We start from the raw sequence: 24,420 nt of genomic DNA on the forward strand, positions 1-24,420 counted from the left end.
GTAACAAGCACAAATAAATAAATTATATGTGAAAGCTTCGCTTTTCTTGTAGCTAGGCTTTGTGTATTAATTTAAACCTTAACTTTTCCTGTTTGTGTATTCATACTACTTAACAGTGGTGTTGCTGTTGGCTGATTACTTGATGTGTCCTGTGCTCTGAATATCTGCTGTCATTGGCTGGTGAGACCACGTGACATGAGCTGTGACTGGCTTACAAAACGCATTGCAGTCTCGATTCCAATGCCTCAGAAACTAACATGCTGAGTTTGTACACGTTGGTGCACCTCAAAGATCTATCAAAATATTTTTTTTTTTTTTTTTTTTTTTTTTTTTTTTTTTTTTTTTTTTTTTTTTTTTGAGGGGGGAGTTCATTTTCTAAAGTGCCGAGAATCTTAACAATTGAGCGGACTGATAAGTTTTATGGTTCCAAGGGGAAGTATACTGTCACTTGACACAGAAAAAGTGTATGTTACCTGGGAAAAGTGTATTTTTAACCAGAAAATCCGGGAATATTTTGTCATTGTCAGCGTATACACCCTGTACATTGAATTGTTTGCTGTTGAAGATGTTCATTTTCAGTGTGAATGCTCTATGGTCAGATGTCATCTTGTGCATGTCATTTCTTCAGACCTGTCCTGAGACGCAATGACTAGCGTGCGTGTAATTCAGGAGTTAAATTACAAACTACCAACTTAAAATTAGAAAATAATGTTCCTACCTTTCAGAACTGGTATGTTTCTTTCTCACTGAAAGAGATGGTGTCAGTGAGAGTAGAATGTCAATGATGCTACGTTGTAAGAACCTCAGCCAGAGGTGATAGAAGGAGCAGATTGGGAAGTAAAAATGATGTATTAAAGAGGAAGAGAATTGAAAAATGTGATGAATATTGCAATTAAGAACTAGGAGAAAAAGGGAGAAATAGTTGGGAGGGGGAAGGGGCTTGTGGAGGGGTGGGGTGCTGGGGAGGGGGGGGGGGGGGGGACCAAAGATAGAGAGTAGGTCAAGGAGAGAGAGGAGAGGGAGAACAAAGATAAAAAATTAATTGAAGAAATAATAATATTCTACTATTGGAGAAAAGAGAGATGGTGACAGGGTACAAGAGTGTGTCACAGAACAAGTTCCCATCGCTGATCTTGTTTAGAAGGATCCTGTGGCAGCCATTCACCACACAATGTCCTAGCAGTTTTGCATCCTCACAACTTGCTATGGCCATCTGCTAAGGCAGCAAGGTTCACCCCTCATGCAGTACTTCCATTCACAGCTGTTGATCTTGCCTTTCAACATGGCACTTCACGATTATGGTTGCTGACTACCAGTGCAGAACAGTAGCTGCCCCCAGTGAGGCTTCTGCTGACTAAGTTTACCCAGTCTTTGTCCATCCCTGATATCACCCATCTCTGCTGCTGTTCTGCACCCACACTGTGCGGGACTGTGCAAGTGACGGTGCAACTGACACTGGTGCTTTTGCGATGCTGCAAGATACCTGCACTGAACCATCTTTATACCCGACACACAATTGCCGAGGATACCGTGTTTTCGCTTCACACTCTTGTGCAGGCTATAGATTGTGCCTTGTTTGTCTAAGTGTGGTAGTGAGGATATTGTGCAGTGAACACTGGGATGAGGCAAAGATTTCTCTTACTCCACTGTTTATACCACACCACACCGAGTTAGTGCATTCGCATCTCAAGTGACAGACTGATTTACATTTGAACCTGAGGCCATTTATGGTTCTCCAGACATGTATGGACCTCTCCTTTATGTGTCTGTAACTCTGTGTGTTATTTAGTTCAATAAAGTAAGGAACGTTCCTACACAAGTGTTACCTGATTCAGTGAAGTAAGCAACCCTCCTACACCGGTGTCCCGACGATGAACTCAATCAACTTAATTTTCAATTTCAGCACACTTTTGGCCACCTCGCTCCATTAGGTGCATGCTCTGACTCCCACACAAGTCCACACAGCAACTTTTTTTTATGTTACGGATGCAAGTGTGCTCCGCATCAAGATCTCACTCCTTTATGCATGTTTTGCCACCTCTTGTGGAACTTAGTGAACAATGGCTACCACCCCAGGCCCAACTGATGCCCCAATGCATGCAGGTGCCATGCCAGTGCCCCTTGACATTATCACCAAGCTGACCACGCGCCTCATGGAACTGGAATGCTGCAATGCCAACCTGCATATGCATCTCGCAGCAACATGACTGCCAGTGGGCCAATCCGCCCAGCTTGTCTACAGTCTACAACAACTACCTGCAGACATACGATGCTGCTCTTGATGTCAGGCCCTCCGAAAACGTTGATGCCACTACTCCAACTATCTCTGTGACCAAAGCCCATGAGACACTCTAAACACTAAAGCCATAAAAACTGCAGGAAGCTCACCATGCTACACCAGTGCTGCACCTGACCCACCATCTGTCGCCAACACAGATGCACAGGATGCTCATGCCCCTGCTACTCTACTCTCTCACACCCTAAACCAAACCAGCAATTTCCCCTCTTCTACTGTCAACTACTCGGTACACCCCACTGCTGCATCACAGCCCCCAACACTTACACAACAGCGTTATTTCATGTGCTTCCAGACCTGCACCCCGACCTACTGCCACCTGTCTTGACATCAGAAGCACAGGTGACTCATACTCGCAGGGCTTGGCACATACACTTTCAGTTGTAAAATGAGGCTGCCCTGCCAACACCACCTTGCAACCACCCGGCAATGCTGCTGCACCCTCACCATTGCAGTCCCTCTGTGGCAGCTGCATGCTGCACCTGCCTACACCTGTGCACACAGCACCAAACATTGGCTCAGACTGTCCAGACATAGCATCCTCCACCCCATGCACCCCTGCACAATGTCAGGTAACAGACAGACACTATGCCCAACAGTTGATGTGTTGCGCCCATCACTGCTGCAGGGTCGGCACCCGCACCATTGACAACATGACCCTCAACTGGTTTCATCTTTCAGCCTTCACCATTGCCACCTCACTCAGTGCCACAGCTCTGTTCTCATAAGGAAGGAAGAGTGCATTGTGGTGGCCTTTCAACGCACAGCTGCCTTAGCAGTTCTGTACACTCACAACTTGCTACATCCGTGTGCTAAGGCAGCGCGTTTCACTCCTCGTGCAGTACTTCTGTTCATGGCTGTCAATCTTGCCATATGACAGGACACTTCACCGTTATGGTCAATGACTACTGATACCGAACAATAGCTGCCCCTAGCAAGGCTTCCACTGACCAAGTTTCACCAGTCTTTGTCCATCCCTCATAGCATCCACTTTGGTTGCTGCTCCACACCTGCTTCAAGAGGAAGTGGCCATATGTTGGTGCAACTTACTCTGATGCTTTTGCGATGCTGCAAGATGCCCACACTACCCTGTGTTTATGCCTGGCACTCAGTCACTGAGGATATTGTGTTTTTGTGTCAGGCTCCTGTGCAGGCTATAAATTTTGCCTTGTGTGTCTGAGTGTGGATATTGTAAGTGCAGATATTGTGTGGTGAAAGTGGGATGAGGCAGTGATTTCTCTGACTCTGCTATTTCTGCCAAACCACACCCGGCTAGTGCATTTGCATCATGAGTGAGTGACTGATTTACATTCAAACCTGAAACTAATTGTGTTACTCCAGCAACATGCGGACCTGTTCTTTCTGTGTGTAACTTTGCATGTTACTTACTTCAATAAACTAAGGAGCCAACCTACACCTTGTTATCTGTTTCGATAAAGTAAGGAACCTTCCTATAATCCTAATGGCCCATGTGATGTAGCAGGCACTTAAGGTCTCATGAGTCATGCTGTAGAGTGTGCACAGGGGCTTGGTACTTGATGTTCTCAAATTGGGCATTTCTTCATTGTTTCTTCATGTGCTCAGCTAGTTTAGAGGTGGCCACTGCAATGTAAGATGCTGTATAGTGAATACATGGTTGCTAGTGAACAACATTTGTGGTGTCACATGTTCATGTGTTTTCAGTGTTGTGGGGTATATTTGGGGTGTAAATGGAATAAGGGGTAGTGGATAGGTACATACGTGAAAGTTTTACTGTTGGAATTATCGCAGGAGCACGAATCTTGAGGTTCGGACAAAGGTCTGGGGATGTTGTGTGGTTTCACAGTTATGTTACAGACATTAGGCAGTAGCAGAAAGCAGCAATGGGTGAGATAGTCTCATTTCAGTTACTGAGATACTCACAGCCTTGGCAAAATAATGTATTGAAAAATTTGAAGTCCTGGTGGTGCTGGGTGATGAGTGGGGTATTTATGAGGTTTCTTCGGAACTGGGAGCTGTATTTGTGAGAGGAAAAGACTTTTTCATGGCCAATTTCAGTCAAAAAAATGCAGAATTTATTGTGAAACATCTTGGAACATTCCTACTTCAGCCACTATAGTTTCTTGAAGTTTCAATAGGTGTTGTGCTGTATGTTGCCTTGAACATGGCATCTATAATAGAATTGGTTCCAAGGAGAGAGCTGTTGTTGAGTTTTTCTGTTGGAAAGTCAGAGCATCACAGATATTCATAGGTGCTTGCAGAATGTCGATGAGGATTTGGCAGTGAATAGAAGCATCGTGAGTCATTGGGTTAGGCATTTGTTCTCAAACCTGGCTGATCTCCTGCTTGCTGGTCGGTTCCACACAACTGTGACTCCTGAAATATTGGAACATTCACATATTCTCATTCGAGGTGATCGACGGATCACAGTCAAACACCTTGCTGTACAACTGGATGTCTATTTTAGTAGTTCTGACACATTTGTCCACTAGTTTGGTTACTCAAAGGTTGGTGCCCACTTGGTTCCTCACTGTCTAACGGAAGACCATTGAGAGCAACAGAGGACCATCTGCGTGAAGCTGTTTTACGAGGCTGATTGTGACATTTTTTGTCAAACAGGCAATGAAATATGGGTTCATCACTTTTCTCTGGAAATAAAACAGCGGTCCAAGGAGTGGCACCACACCAGGTCTCCAAAGAAAAAGTTCAAAACCGCACACTCAACTAGTTAAATCATCGCGATGGTCTTCTAGAACTCTGAAGGGGTTATTCTGTTTGATGTCCTTCCTCATGGTGCAACAATCAAATTCAGCATGTTTGTCACCACAAGAATGGAAACAAACTTCTTTTTTGTGACAATGCAAAGCCTCGCATAAGTCTGCACACCCCAGAGGATCTCACAAAACTTCATTGGACTGTTCTTCCTCATCCACCCCATGGCCCGGATCGTGCACTTTCCAACTTTCATCCATTTCGCGCGATGAAGGATGCACTCTGCAGGAAGCAGTTTGTGGATGATGAGGAGGTTATTGGTGCAGCAAGATGTTGTCCATGAAATTAACCAGCAGAGTGCTGTCATGCAAGCATACAGGCCTTCCCAGTAAGATGGCGTAAGGTCATCATATTGAATGGGGATTATGTTGAAAGATAGTCTTTTATACCCAAAATAATATGGTGTTTGGAATTATGAATAAAACCAGCCTGCTTTCAGAAAAAAATGGGTTGCATCACTTATGAAATTCCTGTCATATGTCACATCTGTTGTGACTTATATATCCATAAAAGGAGCAGCCATCCATTTAGCTGCAGTCCATTGTACATGTTGGTTAGCCTACTGCAAATGTTCCATTAAATTATGAGCAATGAGTGTGCCCCACTGCAAATTCTCCATCAGATTATGAATAATGAGTGAGACACACAGGTCTGGTTGCACTGCATACATCACTTACATTAAGCCCTCTGCACAAGTTCTTCATATCACTCTTTTGGTGTGTCTGATTGGAGGAAGACAATGGTTGTAATGGATTTGTAGCTTCATTTCGTGGAGTGAATAACAGCAAATTTTTGGCACTGGTGACATATCCTGAGTCACCCCTGGGTGCACCTTCTCGTTGCCAAACCTGCAGTTGGAAACTGGTACCAAAGTTTTTGAACACCAGGAAAACTCTTCTGAGTCGCAACTGTCTCCAGTTTGCAAGTGAGCCCCTGTTGTAGTTTGTGTAGTAAATTATGTCATTCACCAAAGTTGGATATCCCAGTGTGACGTTCCTTGTCACACTGCACATACTTCTGCTCTCTGACATAAGTGATAAATTAAATTTATAAGGTTTTTTTGTGAGCATTGAGATTCCCACTTGAACAGTTCATTTCACACTTAAGACATGCAGGTGATTCAAGGGGGAGGAATCTGACTTTCTGTGGTATAGAGAGAGGATGGCCCAATAATAGATAAAGAAACAAATATACTAAATGAAAAAGACTGAGCAAAAAGTTTGTCTTGAGATCATTATTTTTATAGCATTACGAAAGCAGTAAACTTGTTAATTTACGAAACCACTGACATTTGAATTGTTTTTCAGAAGCAGTCATAGGTTCCTGACCAGTTACAAGTAGGTTCTTGGAGCAGTTCAGTTTCAGTTGAGTCAGTGTAAAGATGCGTTCTGATCAGGTTGGGCTAGAGTTGCATCTCATAACTGTGAGTCATGAAGATACCACAGAACTGATTCAGTCATGAGTATAGCATTTCAGGCTGCAGACAATATTAATGTTTGAATTTACAAGAAGTCACAAATCTAGTTTATGAATATCATTAATGTAATTAAAATTCTGAAATTTTATTCACAAATTTTAATTTAAATCATTCATATCGACCCATCACCCACAACTAGCTACCTATGCCTCAGCTCCAAGGACACAAAGGAAGGAGATTAAATGAGGAGATGGCCATAACACATCCAGCATGAACTCACAGTAAATACACAAAGACATGCATTATCCACATGATACAATACCCCCGCCTGATACAAGGCCACAAAGCAAGTACTACTGCAGAATACCCACAGCTGACAGGCAGGTGCAGTAGTTTTCTATGGGTACAGCTGTGCAAAGATAGCTCACTACAGGTGTGCTTCTCTCAAACATGCTGTTGTCTTCTATGTACAGATGACAGAAATGAAATGCTGTGTAACTGGTTTGTGTGTAGTAGCTTTCCATTCATTCATTCAATCATTGAGTCCCATAGTTTCCATGAAGAAGGCAAGCTTTCAACGATGTGATGCAGAAATCATAGAAGCCTAATATGTATACCATATTAACAATAAACTATCACTGTATTACTTAATTTCTAGTCATGCTGTCTAAATTTAATTGAGTGAATTAGAAAGAAAGTGGCTACTTTGAAAAAAGTTGCTGCCACTTCAGTTTTACTATAAAGCACTAGCAGCTTAACATGTATTTGTTTACAATGGTGTATTTAAAAGAAAAATGTACTTACATCTACATATTGGAGTTCTTTTTCACTACATTACTATTTGTCACAGATTCTTACAACGAACACTACTACTTAGCATTTAGCTAAGAGAACTTTTCAATCTATGAATCTAGATATGTACGTAATTTGTAGGTTGTGTGGCCGTTGAGGTGTTTTCTTTCGAATTAGTACAAATTAGCAATGTCTTGCTTTATATTGGATGGGAGCTTGTAGAATATCTTCCCATCAGAGCACATGACTCCATTTTGAACTCTAGGCATGGAGGCTAAGCCTACATAAAAATTATGTTGATCTAGATCTTTACTCTGTGAACTAATGCAAAGTGCATGACAGATGGTAATTCTCATTGTACCAGTGTACTGTAGTTAATCTAATCTTGTTCTCATGACCCCTAGGGAACATTCCTAGATCAGTTCTTGGAATTTTATAAAAATCCTTTCTTGGGATAGTTTGCATCTGTCTTCAGGTGTCTTCCAGATGACTTTCTCGAGCACCTCTGTGACACTCTTCCACAGGTCAAACAAACCTCTGAAGGTATGTGCTGCCCTTCTCCATATATATTCAATATCATCTGTTAATCCTGTTTAGCATGGAAAAAAGAAGGAATATTAGGCTTTAACAGCCCATTGACGTCAAGGTAATTAAAGATGGAGCACACTCTCAGATTGATTCAAGGCCTGGGAAAGAAACTGGCCATTCAAAGGAATCATCTCAGCATTTTTCTGGAGCAACTTAGGGAAATTACAGCAAACCTAAATCAAATGGCTGGACACAGGGTTAAACCAATGTCCTCCTGGATGCGAGTCCAGTGTACTAACCACTGCAAGTTTGGCATGCATCCCACACATCTGAGTGATTTCTGGGATCGGTTGCGTGAGTTATTTGTAAGTAATTTTCTTTGTAGAGCGATAACATTTCTATTGTACCAATAGACTGAAGTCTGCCACCAGCAGTAGCTACAACTGAGCTCATGTGATAATTCCATTTCAGATCCCTACAAAGTGTTACACCCAGGTGTTGTATGAGTTCACTGATTTCAATGATGGCTCATTCATTTTCTGAAGTGTGCAGTTTCAGTTTTTCAAAAACTTAAAACAAGTTGTCAGTCTCGACACTATTTTTAAATCTTATGATGATCTGACAATTTTGTGCTCCTTTTACTGACAGCACTTCAATACAGGTAAATGCAGCATCTGCAAAAAGTTTGAAGTACTATTAGTATTGCGTGCAATATCATTAGTATACAATATGAACAGCAAGATTCCCAACACACTTCCCTGGACACACTGGAAGTTACTTCTATGTCTGCCAATGACTCTGCAACCAAGTTAACATGCTGTGTCTGGCAGACCAAAAAATCCTCAATCCGCACTCAGTCAAATGTTCTTTGAAAATCGACCCAACTGCCTTGATTCATGGATTTCGGGATGTCATGTGAGAAAAGAGTGACTTGGGTTTCACATGATCACTACCTTTGGAATCTGTGTTGGTTAGCCAGGGTGAGAAGGTCATTCTGTTGGAGGTACCTCATTACATTTGAGCTCAGAATACGCTCTAAGATTCTACAACAAATGGATGCGAGGGATACTGGACGGTAGTTTTACAGATCACTTCTGATTCCCTTAGTGTAGATGGTTGTGACTTGGACTTTCTTCCAACTATTTGGCAGCACTTTTTGTTCAATAGATCTGTGGTAGATTATAATTAAAAGAGGGGTTAACTCAACCACAAATTTGGTGTATAGTCTTACAGGGCTTCCACCAAATCCTGGAAATATATTCAACTTTAGCAATTTCAGCTATTTCTCTACATCACTGACACTAATACCTATATGTTACTGTCTAGTTTATGTTTTGTATTGTCTGTATGTGATGATGTAAATAATTTTTAGTATCTGCTACAAAAACCATTCAGGAGTAAATGCTTATGGAAGTGACAGTAAGAATTCCTAGACATAGATCTGCAAAAAGTACTGTTCAGTACTTTACATAATATTCTTACTGTTTAATTCTGCTGAACAGATTCTGTATTTACTTTAGGTGCACTGTCCCAGAAGATAATTCTGTACAAAAACAGTGACTGAAAATACGCAAAATAAGCAAACTTTTTTCCCAACATCGTGAAAGATGCTTCTAAGGGCATGACATACTGAACTGAGCTTCTTGATTAGTTCATCTATGTGTTGGTACTATTTAACTTGTTATCCAAATGGACCCCAAGGAATTTTACATTTTAACTTGTTATGCAACTGGACCCCAAGAAATTTTACAGTGGATTTCATTTGATGTATGACTATTAATGTCTTCTTCTGGTGCTAACATACAATCTCTGCCAATTTGGATTTCATATACAAATCTTTGTGAAATTAAGCCTTAAACTGTTAGTTGTGAACCATTTGCAACTATCGTCTGAGCTGTGTGTGCTAAGCTTTGGCCCACTGATCACTATGCTTGTGTTATCAGAAAATGTTACAGTTTTTGAACTTCCTTTTAAAGTCAGTAGAAGATCATTTATGTAAGTAAGAAACAATAGTGAGCCCAGTACTGATCCTTGAACGACTCTACGTGTTATGTTCCCTGTTGTAAATTATAAAGTCTGAACTCCACATTTTTATTTGTGAATGGTATATTTTCTCAGGGTACAACTTTTATTCATAACTTAAATGAACTTCAAAGATATCATATAAAAACCAGAATATTTCAGAAAATACCAAGGAATAACACTTTACAGTGAGCGCTAAAACATTCTTTCTTTTGTCATAACACTTTCTCCTAAAGGAAAAATAAAACAAATCCGCCAAATAAAAAAAAAAAATAAGTTACTGCTTGACTTCCTGCACACCAGTCTCTGCTTGCAACAAATTAAAGTGAACTCACTCAAGTGGCTTTGTCAGAAGATCAGTCAACTGGTTCTTTCCATTCATATGTTCCAACATAATTTCATTGCTCAGAAATCTGTCACAAACAGAAAAGTGTCAAATCTTGATATGTTTTGATTGAAGATAATATTCAGCATTTTTTGCCAATTTTAATACACTGTCATTGTCAATATAAAGTGTTGGAGATTGTCACAGCATTTCAACTAATTCACTTAATAAACAGTGTAACCAAATTAATTCTTTGGCTCCTTCACCTACAGAAATAATTTCTGCTTTGCTTGTAGATGTAGCCACAACCTTCTGCAAGTAACCTGTCCATGATATTGTCCCACCAGAGTACTTTGCCACAATGCCAGATGTTGAATGTCTTGTTTACTTGTCTGCAGTGAAATCAACCCCACTGTAAGTTCTCAACCTCAGTGATTGGTTTTTCCATAGCTCAAGCAGCTTTATTCACTGTGAAAGTTATGTCTAGACAAGTTGTTATTGAGGGATGCATAAGACACCCAGTTGCCTTGTGATGGGGGACAGAGGATGAAACTGCTTCATCTTGATCATTTTCTTCATATCCAGCACAAGTTGAAATCATGTTGGATCGTGCCATTCGAAATCTTTCCAGTATTTGTTGATTGTATATATATTTGAAATCATAATTGCTCCGCCTTCATTTTGCATTATTTTTATGCCAATGAAATTCTGAAGGGTCTCCATTGTTATATCAAATTCATGTCGTAAAGCGTCCAGAAAAGTTGTAATCCATTCTTTGTCATTGCTAACAATTAGACCATCATCAACTTAAATTGCTGCATGAAGTCTGTTTCCATTGTACTACTACTATTACGTGGACCGCACGCATCTACAAGTTTCTTTTTCCACTATATTCTGTCCATTGCTGCTATCCACCATCAGTTCACATCTATTGACACTTGGTTTAAATCTTCATGGGGTCCATCCCTCCAACGCTTCTTGGGTCTTCCTGGTGGTCTCTTTCCTGTAAGTGTGAAATCCAGGAGCTTCCGAGGCTATCTGTGATCCTCCATCCGGGCCACACGGCTGGCCCACTGTATTCGTTTGGCTTTGACAGTTCCTGCTATGTTGGGCTGCTGGTATAGTTGCTCAAGCTCTTGGCTGTATCTGATCCTTCATTCCCCTGTATCTGCATCCAGAACCAGACCGAAGATCTTCCGAAGCACTTTTCTCTCAAAAACAAGGTGGAAGTCCTGTTTCCAGATACTCCATGTCTCACAGCCATATAGAACAACAGGCTGTTTCCATTTAATATTCCTTTTGACAATGTATTCTCTTCATATTAAATTAATTCGTCATTTAGATCTACAAATAGGATCTGTAACTTAGCAACATGTGTGCTAATGTCTTCTGTTTTGTCATGTTCAAGTGTTGTCTTCTGCTGCATACAAATCGTGCATGTAGTTTGTCCCATATTTTTTTAGCATTTTTGTACGTCAGCACAAGTTCAGCAACTCATTTGCTTAACGCACTTGCTATTAGACTCGCTGCTTTCGCGTCATTCTTTTGCCATTTTGCATTTACTACATTTTATTCAGTAGTAGGATCTCAAGGCAATACAACAGATTTGTGTGTACTGATGACAATATCTTTGAGTTCATATGAATAGAGCATCATATACATGTGCCATTACCATTCTGCCCAATTGACAGGCCCTTCAAGCGTATCTATATTAACTTTATAATCTTCATTTGTTACTCTGTTCTTACTGTACAACTCATTTCAACAAAAAATTCTTCTGCCACACATTGGATTGATTTTTTCCCCCACTGATGTATGGAAATGGGAACATCTGATCTAGCTGTGGGAACAGTTAATTTAGTATTCTCTGTGGACTGCTGTGTTTAAATCTTATAGAGGTCTATAGTTAGTATCACAAACACTATTCTGTATGCTTCTTGTTCACAGCTGCTCTGCATTGTCTCCACAATACTCGTCCGAAATCCAGAGCTGACCTTTCAGAAGCAACTGGACCTAGACCACCTTATGAATGAAGCATACCATATGTTTTGCAAGGTAATTAATCAATTTTTTGTTTTAGTGAACATTTTCTGTTTAGTTTCTAAGTTTATGGCCAAATGTAAAAATAAACAACAAATTGGAAATTTGTACTTAATTTATATAACAGTAAATTTGGCAATTATGACTAAAGGTAGTTTCTAAAAAATACTGAGAACAAATTTATAAGCTCCATTGCAGAATACAAGCTGTGTTGATTATTTGTGACAAGTTATAAATGTACACTGGATGAGGCATCTGTCCCAGATATTCCCTTTCACTTATTCCATGACAAGAATGTTTACAAATGTGTTTGACACTGCCATATTAAATAAATCCTACTTCAGTTACAGAATGTTTAAGACTGTAAAATACACCTAAAAGAAATGTGAGGTTATCTTCAGGAAGGCAGTTTTTATAGTTCTTACATTCTTTTTTATACTTTATGTTCATGACAGTTTTGTGCATTTTCACTTCCATATCACTTGCAGTTAGAACATATTAACATTTTTCCATTTTATGACTGACACATGAAAAAACCCCTTTGCTTTGTACATTTTCACCCACATCATACTTGTAATTGAAACATATTGACGTTTTCTTCATTAATAACTGACACTTGAAAAACCATGTTGCACCTGTAGAAACTAACAAAGGCAGAGAGCTTGATCTGTTGGACAAACTGTAAAATTGCTGACACTCCCTAAAAGCATCTGATGACATGCTAAATGGAAAAAGAAGGAAATCAAACATAATTTAATAATCAACATAATTTAATAAACATAACTTTTTGCCAATTTTGCAAACTTTTTTGGAACTGAAGGGGAAAGAACCAAAATAATTTACCAAATGAAATCTCTTTACAACATGCTAAAAGAGATAAATGACTTGTGGACGCGATAGTGTATTAAGATCTGTGTAATGGCTTGTTGGTTTGTACATCTGTGACTTGTTTTCTTCAAGTAGCAGCCATTAACAAAAAATCTATATTGCCAGAATAAGTCTTTCACTCTTCAGTGGAGTGTGCATTGTTTTGTAACATCTTGGTGGATTAAAACTATGGGCTGGATAGAAACTTGAACCCAAAACCTTGGCTTTTGTCAGCAGTGCTCTTGCTGACCAAGTATCCTGGCTTGACCAGTAAAGCTGTAAGACTGGGTCCTGGGTAATGAATGAATACCTCAGTTGATATGAGCGAAGTTCCAGGTTTGTACATGGATCCACCACATAGTTTTTAAGTTGCCAGATTGTTTCAAAAGTGTCTACACTATGTGATCAAAAGTATCTACACTATGTGATCAAAAGTATCCGGACACCTGACTGAAAATGACTTACAAGTTTGTGGCAGCCTCCATCGGTAAAGCTGAAATTCAGAATGGTGTTGGCCCACCCTTAGCCTCGATGGTAGCTTCCACTCTTACAGGCAACATTCAGTCAGGTGCTGAAGGTTCCTTCTGGAGTGGCATACCATTCTTCACAGAGTGCTGCTCTGAGGAGAGGTGTGTTGTTTGGTGAGGCCTGGCATGAAGTCAGTCCAAAACATGCCAAAGCTGTTCTGTAGGATTCAGGTCAGGAGTTTGTGCAGGCCAGTCCATTAGAAGGATGTTATTGTTGTGTAACCACTCCATCACAGGCCTTGCATTATGACCAGGTACTCAGTCATGTTGAAAACTGCAATTGCCAACCCCGAATTGCTCTTCAACAGTGGGAAGCAAGAAGGTGCTTAAAACATCAATGTAGGCTGTGCTGTGATAGTGCCACACAAAACAACAAGGGATGTAAGTCCCCTCCATGAAAAACGTGACCACACCATAACACCACTGCCTCCTAATTTTACTGTTGACACTACACACGTTGACAGATGATGTTCACTGGGCATTCACCATAGCCACACCCAGCCATCGGATCGCCACATTGTGTACCGTGATTCACCACTCCACACAACATTTTTTCACCGTTCAGTCATCCAATGTTTATGCTCCTTACATCAGACAAAGCATCGTTTGGCATATACTGGTGTGATGTGTGGCTTATGAGCAACCGCTCAACCATGAAATCCAAGTTTTCTCACCTCCTGCTTAACCGTCATAGTACTTGCAGTGAATACTGATGCAGTTTGGAATTCTTGTGTGAGGGTCTGGATAGATGTCTGCCTATTACACATTACAACCCTCTTCAACTGTTCGGTCTCTATCAGTCAACAGATGAGGTCGGCCTGTACGCTTTTGTGCTTTATGTGTCCCTTCACATTCCCATTTCACTATCACACTGGCAACAGTGGACCTAGTGATGTTTAGGAGTGTGGAAATCTCACGTTCAGATGTATGACACAAGTGACGCCCAATAACCTGACCACGTTCAAACTCAGTTAGTTCCACGGAGTGCCCCATTCTGCTCCCTCACGATGTCTAATGACTACTGAGGCCACTGATATTGAGTACCTGGCAGTAGGTGGCAGCACAATGCACCTAATATGAAAAACATATGTTTTTGGCGGTGTCCAGATACTTTTGATCACATAGGATTTGTTCAAACAGTAAAGTGGCGAAAGTGAAAATGCACAAAAGTGTTGCTGGAAAGACTCACAGGAAGTATATTTTGGACTGAACAATAAAAATATCTTTAAAACTATGTTTTAAACTGATGTAAGAAGGTAAGAAGAATTTGTAAGTGTAGTTTGTAAAAAGTACACAAGTGATTAAAAACTAATGGAAGAATTGCGAAAAGCCCCTGAAGGTGATCCATTGTATTTCAGATTCATTATGCGTTAATGAACATTTTGTGAGGAAATGATTGTAGAGATTGGTTTAATAAGTCTGGTAAATTTCCATGAAAGAATAAACATTTTTGTTGCAAATAAGGATTTTTCCAAGGATCTTATAAAGAATATCAACAATGTACAGCAGCCAGTTCATTATTGACAGCTGTCTGAATTAGTCAATGTGTCAACAGTAATTAAAAAATTGAGAAAACCAGGTTTTGTGCTGTTATTAAACATTTTCATTTGAAGGGTTGAACAGCTGCACAAATCAAACTGAATTGTATGAAGTTCATGCAGACTCTGCATCATCGTTAAAGACCATTTACTTTTGGATTAATGAATTTAAACATTGAATAAGGGTACCTGAAACTCGATATGTCTCCAAGCAAATGTAATTACACCAGAATTTAAATGTGGCTGGACAAGTACTGAAGATGAACCACTCTTTGGCCGTTCAACTAAGGTCACCACAAAGGAAAACATCAACAAAATCCATGATATGGTAATGCAAGAAATAAAAATTTGTGTGATTTATGAGACTGCAGACATCTCATCTGTGCAACTGCGTAATATCCTACACATAGAATTGACCGTGAAGATGCTTTGTGGAAGATGGTTGCCACAGTTGCTGACAGTCAACCAAAAGAGCATTGGCACAACATTTCAACATAATATCTGCTGAAGTTGAATTGCAATCCGCAAGACTTTATTTACCGATTTGTGACTGTTGATGAAACCTGGTTCCAGGTGAAATTGCACCGAAGAAGACAAAGACCATTTTGTCAGGTGGTAAGATGATGGCAACTGTTTTGAAATTCCCCAGGAATAATCCTCAAAGATTACTTGGAAAAAGGCAGAACTGTAGCTGGATCCTACTATGCTTCATGATGAATCTTTTGAAACATGTTGGCTGAAAAAAGATCAAGGATGGGATGCAAAAAATGCACTTTCACTAGGATAATGTACCATAACATATATCAGGGCTAACACTGGCAAAATATATGAACTGGGCTTCTGATCGCTCCCTCATCTGCCATATTCACCAGACTAAGCCCCAAGTGACTTCTCCCTGTTCCTAGCTTGAGACTTTGGCTTGCACGGAAGAAATTTTCATCAAATGAGGAAGTGATAGTTACAGTCAAAGAGTATTTTGCCGAGTTTGAGAGAACCAATTTTTCTGATGGGATGAAAAAGCTGGAGGATGACTGGACACTGGACCAAATCCCTCAATGGAGACTATGTCGAGAAATATGGTGAGTTGTTTACAAGACGTACTTTTTTTTTACCAGACTTCTCAAACCAGATTCGTATTCAATACTTCTGATAAATCCATTTTTTAAGCAGTGTAGTAGCAATTATGTCACCCAAACATGCCTTGTGGACTGGCTTGATATGTCACATGTAATCACTCATATCTGGTGTTTGAAAAACATACAAAATGAAAACTGAAAGTCAGCATTAGTGTATGGATACAATGTGATTAATCTTGCATCTCATGGCCATTGTCATTTCTTTGTTAAAATGAACAACAGTTTTAAAACATTCACTTACGTACCATCCAGCATGCTTTCCATTCTCATAATCCACACAATGGTGTGATGTCGAGGTCCATGGCTTTTGTTTGTAAGAAGCAGTTTCAAATCCCCATATGATTATTTGGATATATGTGTTTCGTGGTTCCCCAAGTTTGCTCGTATATGTTTCTTTCCCAATACTTCCTAAAAGTCTTTGTATCTCAAAGATTCATAATATGCTATTTGAAACAAATTAATATAAATTGCTATAAAAAATAAGGTATTAATGGACATACTCTAAATGAAATCTGTGGAAAACACCTTGAGGTTCAATTGGAGTACAAATTAAAATGTAATCAACAAACAGATAAACTTATCACTAATCAAGACACTTAGTTCAACATCTTTTGATCCTAGAAATATTTCATTTTGTTGTCCTAAAGGTAAGACTGTTGGCTTATTTTCCATGTTTTCACTGTTATGGAATTATCTTTATGGATCAATATACCTAAAGTAAATAAAGCATTTACTCACCAGAAGCAAACAGTAACATTATTGTGAAAGAGGATAATGACATATAATTCAGTAATGTTTTTAAGGATCTTAAAATTCTTACACACACTTCTCAGAACATTTGCTCCTTAATAGCTGTATTTTCTGGTAATACAAGTTATAGTCATAAAGCTATAATTATAATCTCAAAAAAAAAAAAAAAATGAAGTTCCATACTAGAAATTTGTTGACATCGTTAGTTTAGTTTAGTTTAGTATAACCCTTTGCATCACTTACATGATATAGACCTTGTCATAATACTGTGCAGCAATATGCACAGCACATTCTACAAATTTATATAATAAACATAAAATCAGCACTTTACTCTGTGTTAAGGAAATTGATACAGTGAACTAAAGTCTTGGTCTCGAATGTGCTCTCTGAACAAGTAAATAATAATTTGACATATATACAGTACTCTTTGAAAAACACAGTTATCACATCATTTAAGTTAAAATAGTATACAAAGAAAATATAAAATTTACAATGAGAACGGCAGGATTCAAATGACAGTGAAGAAAATACAAGTATTTGTTAGTGATGAAGGGATTCTAAATATTCCTCTGTATTATAAAAACATTTTTTTAATAGGTAATTTTTTAACTCTAACTTAAACTTTCCCTCATATTCCATTCCTCTTATGCAAATTGAAAGAGCATTATACAGCTTTATTCCCTAAATAATCCACTTGTTTCAGAGGTTTTTTCTCCCTTGCTTCTGCTACATGCAGATTTTTACTTATATGTATATTGTACTTGCTGAATTTATGTATAAACTACTCAAGTTTGTTATTGCTTACAGTTCAGTCATGAATATGTACAAAGCTGGTACTGTATGTATTTTTAACTACATGAATAAGGCCTGCAGTGTGTATGTGGATAGCTGTTTGTTATAATTCCAATGGCCCTTTTCTATAATTTAAAAAGTCTCTCAAACGAGATTCTGTAACACCTCAGAACAATATTCCACTAGATTAAATAGAATAAACATAATCAAAATACACTAATGTCACACACTCTGTGCTCCAAACTCTTGAAATTATTCTCAGTGCAAATCATGCAGACTTGAGTTTTGGGGTTATGTACATGACATGGTCATTCCCACTCAAGTTATGATCAATTCTCATGCCTAAAACTTTTCTAGACTGTGATTCTGTCCTGCTCAGACCATAATAAATGGAGATCATCCTTCTCATTTACTTTACTACACTATATATAATTTGTTTTATTTCAATTAAGAGCTAACTTGTCAGCATGATACGACTGCTACACACACTTCAGAACTTTTTATGCTGACTTCAGAACTTTTTATGCTGGAATGGATAAGAATTTTTTGTCATTACATATAATTTTCCTGGTATCATCTGCAAACAATGTAATTTTGTATGAACTGTTGGGGCTTTTAATGTCATTTATATAGATAAAGAATAATAGGGGCCCAAGAATACTACCTTGCAGGACACTTACTTCCACTTTCGTAGTGTCTGGTACATACTTTATTTTTTGCCTGTATTGAGATGAGTTCCAAACCTGAGTTCTGTCATGGAGACAGGAGTCAGACAATTTCTTCCCCAATTCCGCTGATGCCTTTTGTCTCCAGTGTGTGAGAGAATTGTTAGTTTACTGTATCAAAGTCCTTTGAAATATGTAGGCTGATTCCTACCACAGTTTTGTTATTGTCTTAAACTTCTAACACTATCTTCTGTATAGGCCTGTGCAAAAACTGTGCTGGCTGCAATTCAGAAGATTGCCATCACTCCTCTTGCAGTTCATGTTTCTTTCTGAGAGATGTTGTACCACTTCTTTCATTGTCATTCAGACTTTTTTGATGAAACAGGAAATGTCTGTGCCATGTAACCACTATGTTAATCATGATGCAGTCTTGCTCTACACTTCCACCTGCTCAGTGTGGATTGTTTAAGCATTGTTCCTGTTTACCTGCAGAAAATGAATACTGTGCAATACTATATTTTTTCAATGGGCTGCATCATTTTGATTTGGTTTTTCAAGTGGAATGTCACAGTACTATGGTGCAGGGATTTCAGTCTGTACCAGAAAACCAAGCATGTGCCTGCAACCCAACAGAAAATTTGCTCACAAACTGTTACTGCAATTTGCACAACAGCAATGCAATACACAAACATAATTTTCATGGAGACTTTTTCTCCTTGTTCAGCATCTGTAAAAGAGTTACATACACTAGTGTAAAAGTATTCAGCAAGCTCCCATCTAAAATTAAAGCAAGAAATTATGAATCCCTATCAATTCAAAAGAAAATTAAAAGCATACTTTATTGAATGCTCCTTCTGCAAAGCAGGAACAAGGAAATAGGCCATGTTACTATGAAATAAATCTTCCATCCCAGCATCTGCCTGAAATGATTCAGAGGAATCATTTTGGGGAAGCTCAGCTGCAGTACATACACTAAAAATACAGGAAAAATAACGTGGAATACATGCACAATACATAAGAAAAAAGTATATTATGAATTATTTACTTACAAGCTACTATTAACTGTCCCATTCTTATATATTTATGAAATTATTATCTGAATATAACAGAGGGAAACATTCCATGTGGGAAAAATGTATCTAAAAACAAAGATGATATGACTTACCAAACGAAAGCACTGGCATGTCGATAGACACACAAACAAACACAAACATACACACAAAATTCAAGCTTTCGCAACCAACAGTTGCTTCGTCAGGAAAGAGGGAAGGAGGTTTCCTCACAGAGTTTTAATGAGTGAATTGAAATGTAAATCAGTTACACTAATTTCTGCCAATTTCAAATGTGGTCTTCAGCTCGGTCCTGCACAGCCTCAACATCTTATCTCCCATTGGCCCTCCTCAGCCCAACATGCGCCTTTCCTGGATGTTGATCATTTCTCTGACAGCTCCATCCATACCTCTACCCATATTAAGCCCACTAACCACCATCAGTAACTGTATTTTGATAGCTGTCACCCCATCCAAATCATAAAACTGTTCTCATTTATCACTAATGATAAAATCTGCTACAATTGTAAAAAAAATTATAAGTGCAGCAAATTTAATCATTGACGTTGAATATCAACAGTTGTGAATGCCCTGCCAAGAGAAACATTCTTTCATTTAGCCTGGCTGCCAGTGGGTGGTGTATCTGCAGTTGTTACAAGAATTCCCTTGCGCAGTATATTGAAGATCTCATAAAGGCCTTCACAGACGGGCACTATCCCCAAACCTAGTCTGCAAATAGATTTGCTGCACCTTATTCCCACACTCATGTAATCCTCTGCGAAGGAGTGCTCCACTCACCACCCAAAATCATCCAGGACCGAAGCATAAGCATCAAACTATCGTCATTCCTGCAAGGGACATCATATCTAGTATTCTTCTCACCCTGCAGAAGTATTCCACTGCCCATCCAACCAGAGAAACGATCCTGGGCCATTCCTACACCATTTCCTCTCCCAGTCCCTTTCCACAGAAGCCAAATTCCTGTCCAAGAGCCCACTGCAAGACCTGCCTGCTTCACCCACTCAGTAAATCCTAGTCTAGTCCTGTGTCACAGGATTGTTCTTTCCCATCAGAGGCATGGCCAGCTGCGAAACCAGCCATGTCATACCAGTTTTGATGCAATATCTGCACTACATTTTATGTGGGCATGACCAACAACCAGTTGTCCACCAGAATGAATTGTCCCTGTCATACTCTATCCAGGAGTGGAGTGGACCACCCAGAGACAGAATACACTGCTTAGCTCAACATTTTCAAGCTCAATGGCCGATTCACAAACTGTGCCATATGGATCCTTCTCCTCGGCAGCAGCTTCTCGTAACAACACTGTGGAGTTATCCTTGTAATACATCCTTCACTCCTGTTATCTTTCTGGCCTCGATCTCTACAAACCCACTGCACCCACACCCTTTACCCAACTGACTCCCCTTCCTCTGTCCTGACACCCTCTTCCAATTCACACCTCCATGTCATCATCATCATGTACCACACAAACCCACTGAGTCTGGTACCCTTGTGTTGCTTTTCTACCCTGTGCATCTGCCACCTCTCCCTCCCACATCCCTAACCTTCATACCTCCTGCCTTACTTCGAGCCACCTGTCACCCCTCTCCCACTCCTCCTCCTCCTGCTTCCCATTTCCATCTCTACTTGATCACCCCATCTGAAACAACCCCAGGCCACTTGCCAAACTGCAAATCAAGTGTGTGTGTGTGTGTGTGTGTGTGTGTGTGTGTGTGTGTGTGTGTGTGTGTGTGCGCGCGAGCGCAGGCGGGTGTGCCCACGCACATGCTTGGTAAAGGATTAATCTGAAAGCTGTCAAAGTTTTCATTATTTTTTGTGTGTTCGTTGATCTCTTAATGCTCCTACTACTTGGTGAATGGCCTCCTCTACTGCTAAACTATATACACAGATTGATGGATAAATAACTTTGTTCCAGGACAATAAACATGAGGTCACTGAAGATTTGATGCCATTTTTTTCAACTCAGTACAGCATAACCGTAGGTTATTTAGCACGTGCTGCTGTGAATAATGTTCTTCAAGGAGGTCAGCTTGTCACATATTCTGCAAATCCAGAAACTGAAGATGATATAGGTCAAGATGAACCATGTAGAATTTCATAAAACATTGTAATTATCTGTGATAATGGTTACTTCTAACATAAGCAATGTACAAATCAAATCAAATATTTTTTCCTTGTATACAATCTATACTGTTTCTCTAGAAATACAGATTCTAAACTTCAAACAGGTTGTTACTCTTATTTGTGCAGGAGAAATTTTTGAACTTTGCTTAAGTCTTCAGACTTTAATCTGAGTTTGTATATTTGTGTAAATAAAGGACTGTTTTTTTTAGAAAAAGATCTTATTATTGTTCCATATTTTGATTTTGCATTAGTAACACTGTCAAGAACATAGGATATATATATTGAAGGACCTTTTTTCAGGTAACAGTTTCGGTGTCGCAGACTAAGATTTCCTATTTTGGAAAGAAGTAGCACCAGTTGGTGATCCAATAGGCATTGAAAGTAAAGCAAAATTTAAATTGATCCACCAGGACATCACTCATAATCCCAATTCACAACTAGCATCCAATAAATATATTAATAGCCATTGGTGCTGTGTAGCACACAACATTAAATTTATATCAGTGAACTGAGCCCTAGAGCCATAGCTGTCATCCTAAAATTTTCAACAATGGCCATTGTTTTTGGGCTCAATACAGCTGTGGGCATGACACTTCCGAGGTAACAACATTACCACAAGATCTTTCACACCTTGCTGGTGACACACCAGCATTGTATGGAAACTTCTGTCTGGTCCTGAAACTCTGTAGCTAATGCAAAGTTGATAATTTCAAGTGTGTCAGTTTTCTCCATTGGGAGACCCATGGCAGTAGTGAGTGGAGGAGGAACATGAAAGAGAGGGTTGATAGCTCTATCATACTCATCATCCCTTGGAATTTCCTAGCCATCACACATAATCAGCAAGGTTTGTATTCTTATCCCATCCATTTGGAAGAATTTTCTTCTGCTAGCACAACAGATTAATCATAAGCTCTTGAGGCAAAATGTTAGTTACCCCCTTAAAAGAGCATGCTGATCAGTTTGGAACACTGTACATGGTGTAATGTTGGTACCAAGCAGTCAAGGGACACTCCACTGCTGATAAAAGTCATAGCAGTGAGTAGTGTATGTGGGCCAGTCAATGGTATGGAAATAGCACAATAAGATAGGTTGACACAGACGTGACAGAAGGGCATAAAGGAGCTAACATGTTTGGATGAGTCCATGACCACACCAAGTTTCCTAAGTTGTTGGTGTATCAACACATCCTGTGCAGTTTATCTACAAGGAATTGTGTACCACCCACAGCAATGTGGCACTTAAGGAAAGCAGGTGTAAGTTTTAGATGTTGCAAATTACAGTCAGTTTCAAACCCGACTGGCAATGCTGTTGTCAGTGAATGCAGATCCATTCCAGTCAGCTTCTTCATGACATTATGAAGGTAACTGCAAGTAATGAACATATGGAGTTGGATTCCTCAACCCTCACCTAAAAATCATTGCTTGCTGTGACACGGGAAGTTGCTTTGTTCAGTGAACCAAACAACACGCAAACTGGCAGTGCGTGACTGGACACCTGCATTGTGGTCCAATGAGTCACAATTTTGCCTCTTTTTTAAATGGTGCAAGGCAATGAATGCAGCAATGAACAAAGCATTTAGCCTGCAGTGTACGGAGGTTGTAGCTCAGGCCAGAGGTGGTTCTGTTATGTTTTGGGGGTTTTTTTCATACTATGACCCAGGGATTCTCATTCTGGTTGCAATAAACATGAACCAAGATGTATATCTGCACATTCTCAGTGACCAAGTGTTGTCTTCTGCAGACACTAGCCTCTTCCAAGGTAACTGTCATGATCACAGGGTTGCGCACATAAATTTCTGTCTTGATTAGCAGTCAGGCACCTTATTGCAGCTCAGCTGGCCCACTAAATTACCCTATCTTAAACCTATAGAAAATTTCTGGAACTATTTAGAGCAACAAGGGAGATGTAGCAATCAAAATCCCCACAATTTGGTAGACTGCACTTATATGACTGGAATGACATGAAAGGCAAGCAGTGATTGAGAAGAGAGTGAGACAGAGCTGTAGCCTATCCCTGATGTTATTTAATCTTTATATTGAGCAAGCAGCAAAGGAAACCAGGAAGAAATTTGGAGAGGGGTTTGATATTAAGGGAGAAAAAAATAAAAACGTTGAGGTGTGCTGAGGATTTGAGTGAGCAGTTGAATAGAATGAATAAAGTCTTGAAAATATGTTATAAGGTGAACAACAACAAAAGTAAAACAAGGGCAAACGAAATGTGGTTGAATGAAATCAAGGAATTAGATGAGGAAATGAAACAAAGAAAACAGTAGATGAGTTCTGTTATCTGGACAGTGAAATAGCTGATTGTTGACTGGAGTAGAGAAGATATAAAATACACACTGGCTATAGCATGAAAGGAATTCTTGGAAAAGAGGAATTTGTTAACAACTAATACAAATTTCAGTATTAGTAAGTGTTTTCTGAAGTTATTTTTCAGCAGCATAGCACTGTACGAAAATGAAACAGTGACAATAAGCAGTTCAGACAAGAAGTGTGTGCCATTAGGTAGCACACTCATTATTTGTCACAGTCACAGTCACTTCAAACCACCTGCCTTGCTGATTGTCCAGTTAGGTGTTGCTTGTGAATTGAGAAGAGGACACTGCCTATACAGTGAAGAATTGAGAGAGATGCACTGGAAAAGAAGTAGAGTATTTCTGGATGGAGTAACAGCAACTTATTCTTCTCTTAGTCTGGGCTGATAAAGCAGCAATGACGCAGGGGGCAACTGGGGCCTGCTACGAGTCTGCATGTGGACAGGCATGCAGAGTGGTG

The 24,420-nt window shown here is 39.5% G+C and overlaps 1 protein-coding gene across 4 annotated transcripts in view; it reads left to right on the forward strand.

Annotated features, from left to right (window-relative positions):
- LOC126272134 (probable phosphorylase b kinase regulatory subunit beta) overlaps nucleotides 1-21,857 on the forward strand; it is a 154,438-nt gene extending 132,581 nt beyond the window's left edge. For all 4 annotated transcript variants that reach the window (XM_049974738.1, XM_049974740.1, XM_049974739.1 and 1 more), the window contains 2 exons: nucleotides 12,079-12,186; nucleotides 21,435-21,857. In XM_049974738.1, the coding sequence (XP_049830695.1) occupies nucleotides 12,079-12,186; nucleotides 21,435-21,620 (294 nt within the window). In that variant the 3' untranslated portion in view covers nucleotides 21,621-21,857. The remainder of the gene's footprint in view (nucleotides 1-12,078; nucleotides 12,187-21,434) is intronic.
- Nucleotides 21,858-24,420: the final 2,563 nt, after the last annotated feature.

Source organism: Schistocerca gregaria, chromosome 5, assembly GCF_023897955.1.
Source record: "Schistocerca gregaria isolate iqSchGreg1 chromosome 5, iqSchGreg1.2, whole genome shotgun sequence".
Classification (NCBI taxonomy): Eukaryota; Metazoa; Arthropoda; class Insecta; order Orthoptera; family Acrididae; genus Schistocerca; species Schistocerca gregaria.